The 7,974-nt window shown below is 39.4% G+C and overlaps 1 protein-coding gene across 1 annotated transcript; it reads right to left on the bottom strand.

The window, feature by feature from the left end:
- Nucleotides 1-4,137: 4,137 nt before the first annotated feature.
- LOC129776099 (F-box/LRR-repeat protein 14) lies at nt 4,138-6,534 on the bottom strand. The gene has a single exon (XM_055781506.1). The coding sequence runs from the start codon at nt 5,884-5,886 to the stop codon at nt 4,510-4,512; it is 1,377 nt and encodes a 458-aa protein (XP_055637481.1). The 5' UTR covers nt 5,887-6,534; the 3' UTR covers nt 4,138-4,509.
- Nucleotides 6,535-7,974: the final 1,440 nt, after the last annotated feature.

The following is a 7,974-nucleotide window of genomic DNA, read 5'->3' as shown; positions in this document are numbered from 1 at the left end:
CTCGTGGTTTTGAAAAAAACCATTTCGAACGCCCTCGATGCCGCCTTGTTCTGAATTTGCCACCAAAGCAGTTTGTATAAAGAACAAACTTTTTTCTTCTGCTACCTGATGCCGTTTTGCGATTGCGTTTGCCACTCGCTGCAACTGCCTGTTGTCTTGATGTCCACCGAACCGAATGTGTTCTGTTCCGAATGCGGGTTTTCTTATCGTCGCGAGCAGCTTTGCCGGCTAACTCGATCACTTCGGCGGTCGAAACTATATAACGCCGGCACGGTGGACTGGTGCACTGGTACTAACGCGCTCGGCCTAGCTACCCTTGCGGGGAACTCCAGATCAACACGGTTCGAGCGGGATTTTGCCTTTCCCTTCACTTTTCCTCCTTTACCATGTCCAGACATGGCTGCTTGGGTTGGTTTGTTGATGTGTTGTGATGCGAACCGATGTGGTGTACGGTTTGAATGAGAATGATCGTTACGGCAGCGGAGCGGGGATTTTTAAGCTGACTGGCTGGCTCGAGAATTACGCATGTGTGAGACTGCGACCAATGTTTCGTTCATTTTTTTCTTTTTCCTTTCCAATCGTGCTTCATTCTATTTCGCTGCTGCTCTGGTTGCCCGTTTTGGTCGGTGCGATTTGAGGAGCACAAAATGGACCAATCAAAAATGAGCACATAGTGCATTTTGACAATGCTTGATATTTCACAATTATTCAATTATTTATCTCAAGAAAAATGAAATGTTATTCGTTATGATAGATGCGTAGATATATTTCCTATCAATTGATGCAAAAACCTTTGCGATCTATTGAGAAATGCTCGAGTTATAAGCGTTCCAAATCTTGCATTTTTTCCTACTTGTTCAATGCCTAGATTTCCATTTCACCCCCTATATCTTCCGGTTAGAGGTAGTCCTACGTCAAAAATGGTTGTATGTATGCGAGCAGACATCTCTTTCTGTTTTCTTTTCTCATTTCATTTGGGATTGTGACAAAACAAAGTCCATACGACGTCAAGAGAGGTCGAATCAAGGCCGGCTTAAATTCAAAGCTATTTCACACGACCACGCTTAGAGACGTCGGTTAATCGTTCGATTAATTCAAATAATCGAATATCTGAAATTATAATCGAGTAATTTCGTATCGAATAATTCTAAATCAAAATATGAATACATCTAATAATTATCACAGTAATCGCGATTAATGAAAGAAGGAATCTTTCTCAAGGTTAATGCATTTTCAGGTTAAGAGTTAGGCTATATAATTTTTATATTCAACATTTTTTATTCAACCATCTAACAGCGACAACCCGATGGACCACAAGACCAGAATGACAACGTGATACGTGATTATTACAAAAAATAAATATTCGCTCGATTAATCGAATATTGAAAGACAATTATTCGAATGAATCGAATATTGAAAAATGCCCCAACGAGTAATCGATAACCGAATAAATGAAAAATTTAGACATAACTAACCACACTATCCATATAGCTGTCAGCGCTGTTATATTGAAGCGTGATAATATTAAGGCGCGTCCACATTATGGCGAATGATTCCGATCGGCCTGTACCAGGCGACATATTCGGTTCGTTATGTAATGTGGACGCCCCATCGGGTGCACGAAGCCGAAGCCCCATCGGATGCACGAAGCCGTCACGAACACACGAAGCACAATGTCTTCAACGCTCATTTACTTCGTTATGTTTTGGTTCGACTTTCTCGAACCGGACCCACTTGTTTCGGGTTGGGTTCGGTTTGATTCAAGTCGGTTTTCGGCACGTCGGCAAGCCCGAGCGGTACGTCCACATTTAGTCGGCTTTACCGAGCGGTCAAGGCCGATTGACGTGATGTGGACGCGTCTTTACACCTCATCATAAAATGAAGTTGAAAAGTGTTTTATAAGAGGATAAAGAAGAACATGAACGAGAATATATCTTTCTCTGTCTGGCATTCGTTTTAATCGAGGATGTCAAGTGATTTCATTTCTGTGCCGGGGTGTAAGTTCAAAGTTTCGAAAATGAGAGAGTGACGCTTTTAGAGGTTTTGAACGTTAATACCTTTTTGCCGGCTGAACGGAGTGGTGTATAATATTAGGCTGTCAAAAAAGTCCTGCGGTATTTCCGAGAGGTGTCGTTGTAAGCGCGTAGTTCTAGTTGTATTCATTGTATCGAGTCATACTATAGCTTGTTGGAAAGGTATTTTTGCGCGCTATAATATAGTCCTTGACAGTGTTTTGTTTGGTTAAGTCGTTCGTGAGTTATAGTGTCGCAAATATGGAGCAAAATAAAGAGAAAATCCGACATATTTTACAGTACTACTATGACAAAGGCAAAAATGCATCTCAAGCTGCCAATAAAATTTGTGTAGTTTATGGACCCGATACAGTTTCCATTTCCACCGCACAACGATGGTTTCAACGTTTTCGTTCTGGTGTAGAGGTCGTCGAAGATGCGCCACGCTCCGGAAGGCGAAAATTGCGACAAAATCGCTGAATTAGCCGAGAAATACCGGCATAGTAGCAGCCGTAGCATCGGCCAAGAGCTGGGGATAAGTCATCAAACCGTTATTAACCATTTGAAGAAGCTTGGATTCACAAAGAAGCTCGATGTATGTGTGGCACCTTGACGCAAAAAAACATCTTTGATCGTATCGACGCATGTGAATCGCTGCTGAATCGCAACAAAATCGACCCGTTTCTGAAGCGGATGGTGACTGGCGATGAAAAGTGGGTCACTTACGACAACGTGAAGCGTAAACGGTCGTGGTCGAAGCCCGCTGAAGCGGCTCAGACGGTGGCCAAGCCCTCATTAACGGCCAGTAAGGTTCTGCTGTGTGTTTGGTGGGATTGTCATGGAATAATCTATTATGAGCTGCTTCCCTATGGCCAAACGCTCAATTCGGACCTGTACTGCCAACAACGGGACCGCTTGAAGGTAGCACTCATGAAGAAGAGGCCGTCTTTGATAAACAGAGGCCGCATTAACTTCCATCAGGACAACGCCAGGCCACACACTTCTTTGGTGACGCGCCAGAAGCTCCGGGAGCTCGGATGGGAGGTTCTTTTGCATCCGCCGTATAGTCCGGACCTTGCACCAAGTGACTACCACCTGTTTTTGTCCATGGCGAACGAGCTTAGTAGTCAGAAGTTAGCCACAAAAGAGGCCTGTGAAAATTGGCTATCCGAGTTTTTTGCCAATAAGGAAGTTAGCTTCTATAACAGGGGTACTATGAAGTTGGCATCTCGTTGGGAACAAGTCATCGAACAAAACGGCGCATATTTGACTTAAAACAGATGATTGTAACTAATTTTATGAACAAATGAAAATTCAAAAAAAAATACCGCAGGACTTTTTTGACAGCCTAATATGTGAAGTGACAATACATTCACATCTATTACAACTGATTCAACAGCTACGAAGTCATTCTTTTCTTCGTTTCGAGTAACTGCTGCGAAGCGAGTCATGATCTGGGTTGCCACATTTAATTCTGTAAAATTTTTTGAAAAAAATCCGTATATCTGTATTTCAGGCAAGTCTTGACAAATCGATTTGAAGGTAAACTAAACTTTTCAGAAAGAACCAGGACAATAGTTTTCAATATTTTTATAAATCAAGATATCTTCATGACTCAACAAAAAAAACAAAATTTATCAGTAAGAAGGTAGACAGAAAAAATGCACTATAATAAATTTAATATTTAAAATAACTGTAAATTCTATAACTTTGCTGAAAATCTTTAGTTCTGTATATACAGATTCTGTATCTGAAATTTGGCTAAAAATCTGTAAAATACAAAATATCCTGTATGTGTGGCAACCCTGGTCATGACCGAATATTCTTCACTGATCAGCGGTCTACTCTCCTGATTCATGACGGCATGAGGTGGACATCGGACGAAACCGTTCGGGAAATCCCGACTAAACGCAAACATTCTTGTAACATTTCCCTTTCTGTTATATCGTAAATTTTACAATATTACCTGGTTGTGATCATTTTATTTTTGAAGATTACTTGTCAAGCGATGTGCACCTTTCTCAGTGCAGGAAACAGACAGAATTGGCCCTGGTAAGAGTTACTGTTATGTGCAATGTTAAATTGTCATCTTCCACAAGCACTATCGAGAAAGAACCAAAATATATCGTGTGTTTCAATCTGAGATTTTCTCAGCATATATTCTAGCTTTCATGGATTTATTCTTACCAAATTCTTACTGAATAATATATACAAAGAATATTGATGTGTCTGCTAACATAGCAAATATGTATTGTTTTGTTTTAGCAGAAATTGCATCCATTCAACGATGAGTGTCGCAATGTTTTTATGGAACAATTGTTTTTTTGCAACACTCCCTACTCAAATATTTTCTTTTGCTAAGTTTTGGAACCTTTTATCAAATGTTTCTACTATGTACACCTAAATCCCTGTAGCAGAGAGTATTTACTGCCTATTCAGTTATAATTCCAATAGAACGAAAATAATAATAACAATCAATTTGTAATAGACTAACGCATCACCTGACATGCCATAATCCTAAATTAACTTTAGACAGTCTCGATAATTTGTATATTTTACTTAATCCAACGGGCGATAACCGAGTACAACCGTACAGATCGATGGCACATAAGTTCTTCAACTCCTCTGCTATAATCTCTAAACCTCTGTCCGTTACACGACTACACTGACCAATGTTTAAAGTTTCGAGATCGTGTAGTGATTTAGCGATTTTTTCCAATCCCTCATCTGTAATCTGACAAGCACTGAGACTAAGTGACTTCAAATGGAATAAACCTTGCGAAATGTGTGTTAACGCCTGGTCTGCAATTTTATCACAAAAACTAACATCCAATGAACTGATGGAACTACCTCCTTCTGTCAAGTATGCTATTCCAATGTCCGATATATTATCGCAAGCTCTCAGATTTAACTCTTCTAATTTAGCCATTTTTGCTAAATGTTTCAAACCACTGTCCGTAATGGATACACAAAAACTTAGATTGATACTCTTCAGTGATGTTAATCCTTGTGCTATGTGTCGAAGCGATTCATCCGATAGCCGCTGACAATCTTGGAGGCCCAAGTATTCCAAAGCTAGAGTACCATCAACAGCTTCTTTCCCGATGCCGGCTAAATGACCTATCCCTTGATCAGAAACATGCCAGCAGGACCGGAGGTTCAGTCTTTTCAACTTTTTCAATCCCCACGCAATCAGCAACAAACCGGTGTTCGTGATATTGCAGCATCCGCCCAATTCGAGCACTTCTATGTTCTTCAAATGTTGCGCAATACGTCCTAGGCTGGAATCGGTAACTTGTTTGCAAAGTGATAAATCCAGTACTTTGAGATTTGGTAGATCCGTGGGAAATGCATGGCCTAGTGCAATATCCGTAATATTGTAGCACCCGCTAAGATTCAGTGATTCTAAATTAGATATACCAACAACAACTTCCTTCAGTGTACGTCTCATTGAAAGCACTTGCACCTTCTTAATTCCACGCTTCACTAGTGATGTGAACAAACTAGGTGACGGTCGCCGCAGATGAAGGCTAGCTTCGACTCCCTTCCAGCAACTCTTCGAATAAGCCGCATCGCGCCACACTGTGCATACTTGTGCTGCTCTGCCGCGGTCCTTTACACTGAGCTTTTCAAATATGATTGCTAGAATCTCCGGATACAGATGTCCGATGTGTGTTCCTTCCGGTGGCGGTGGCGTGGGAGGTGTTTTTGATCGACACACAAGTCTTGGTTGCGGATGAATGTATATCGGTGCTGGCTGCAGGTGTGGTTGATGTAAAGGGTACGGCACGAAACGATGTATTGCATGTGGTCGATGAGAAATAAATCCACCAGAGATTTCAGTCAGCATAAAATTTGCTTCCTCCATCATCATATTTTCGCGAAATATTAATGCAATTTGGCTCCGAATCGTTTGTTAGTGTTCACTACTGTTTACTCATTTCTCGTTGCAATGCTACTTGATCACATTCACATACATTATCTGTCGTTTAAGCCAACTGCATCGCTGCGCATTCACTCAACACAAGCAAAGACGGCTTCTTCTGTTATTCTTCCTTCCAGATTTCTGTTTTTCTTAACTTGAAGTTTTATTCTTTTTCATCCTCTCGGACATCACAAGGAACACATTGAGAGAAAAAAAACTTATTTCAGTGTGTTTTGTTTAGTTCTACTTCGTCGTACATAAATGATCCTTCATTCACTTTTCTTCCAAGATTCTTCCACACATATATTTATGTATTTCTCTTCACTTTGTCATACATCCGCAAGCTTCAAATGTTTCGCCAGACTTGTGTTGAAGCACATATACTGCAAACTTATCGCTTCTTATTGTTTCACTTCACTATACTCGTTCTCTCTCTCTTGTACATGGATATACACTCCGTCAACTCTTTCATTTAGCAAGATATTTTCCATGCACAATCTTTTTGTATCAGCATGTGCATTCAAAAACCGTTCACGAGCGGCTGGTTGAGATAATTTCGTCAACGCTTCGGATTTCACGTCTTCACTCTCCGATTGCCGTGCTGTATACTGAATATGAAACGAGAGTTCAAACTGGTTGTAACTACCCGCAATAACTCAACAGAGCTAAACTCACAACTACATACAGTGTCATACATAAGCTCCCGGGGATGGTATGTGTGGGATGTGGAACAACCAGTGATGACTTCAGGTAGATGCTTCAATGGGGGGTTATAAAATGTTTGTCTCAACAACATTTGACATCATAACATAGCTATTATGTCAAGAATTCTTCATAATGTGCGCTGTTCTTTTGGTAATTTTCAGGTTGTAAAATTATTTAATCTCTCCCATCATCTGTAACAAAGAGCAATACAACACAAGGTACGCTCAATTGGGTTGGGCGATTTGTAAGTTAACATCAAATTAGTGTTAAAACGCCAATCGACACATTTTATTGTTTTATTGTCATAATAGGTTCAATGAATATTGAAAGCAACATCTATAATCAGAACTAAGTGTGATTGGGAATGCCCAAACTGTTTATTTGCTGCGAAATGTGTCCTTGAGAGAAACATGATTGTTGGAAACTTCATTTGTTTTTAATTGCATTCTTTTATGATAGAACATAACCGTTATTAATTCATTAGTTTACAATCCATCCGACAACTAAACAAGACATTTTCATGTAGCAATACACATCCTGAACTTATTTCCATGTTCTTATTCAGTACTACAAATAGAACAAATAAGTAATGACAAGGTAAATATGTCTTGCAAAACTGGTTATAACTTTTACCAGATGAACTGGAATTCTTGCCGCTAATTATAGAATCAATTTATAGAAGAGTTGAATTAGCGTTGACGGTATTTACATGTGCTTAAAACCGAAATTGTGAAGGATTTTCGAATGAAAGTTCTTTTTTGTATGAATTAAACCTTTATGTGATAGAGTAACACGTTCTCAGCAGGTGACAATAGAAACTTGAACGAAAATAGCCGGTTTCATTCAATAACATGTTTTGTTAACATAGTAGGTAATTCTTCAAAAAATGCTAGAGGTTGGCAATACGTGTTTTAAACATTATAGATGTACTTAACATCAAATGATTATTTTCATTCGACTTTTAGCAACAACAGGACTGTCGACAGACGAGCTAATTTAATAACGAATTCATTTTTGTTTAGTTCTACCCTAGGTCATGCGGAGTCAATCAAATTTAATTTTTAAGTGTATTTCGCTTGAAAAAAAATTCTTGCACCATCTTTTCCCGTGCCTATAAAAATAGCAAACATTTTCGTGACTCGGACTTTGTTTATTTACTTTTTTGACCGAACCAGAACTGAAATAAATGTTGTAATTCAGACATTCCATGCCAAACCGATATAGTGGTTCTCAGTGGTTCTTATCGCAAAATATTAGAAAAAAACACCTCTGTGATTTTCGGATGTATCATATAAAAAACTTCAGCATTCAAGAAAAAAAAATATAAAAAAA

The sequence above is a fragment of the Toxorhynchites rutilus genome, chromosome 3 (genome assembly GCF_029784135.1).
Source record: "Toxorhynchites rutilus septentrionalis strain SRP chromosome 3, ASM2978413v1, whole genome shotgun sequence".
Lineage (NCBI taxonomy): Eukaryota > Metazoa > Arthropoda > Insecta > Diptera > Culicidae > Toxorhynchites > Toxorhynchites rutilus.
Note: the sequence above shows the minus strand (reverse complement) of the source record. Positions and strands in the feature narration are given on the sequence as shown.

Excerpts from the sequence above, each read along its gene's own strand:
- LOC129776099 (XM_055781506.1), bottom strand. The coding sequence starts at position 5,886 with ATGATGATGGAGGAAGCAAATTTTATGCTGACTGAAATCTCTGGTGGA.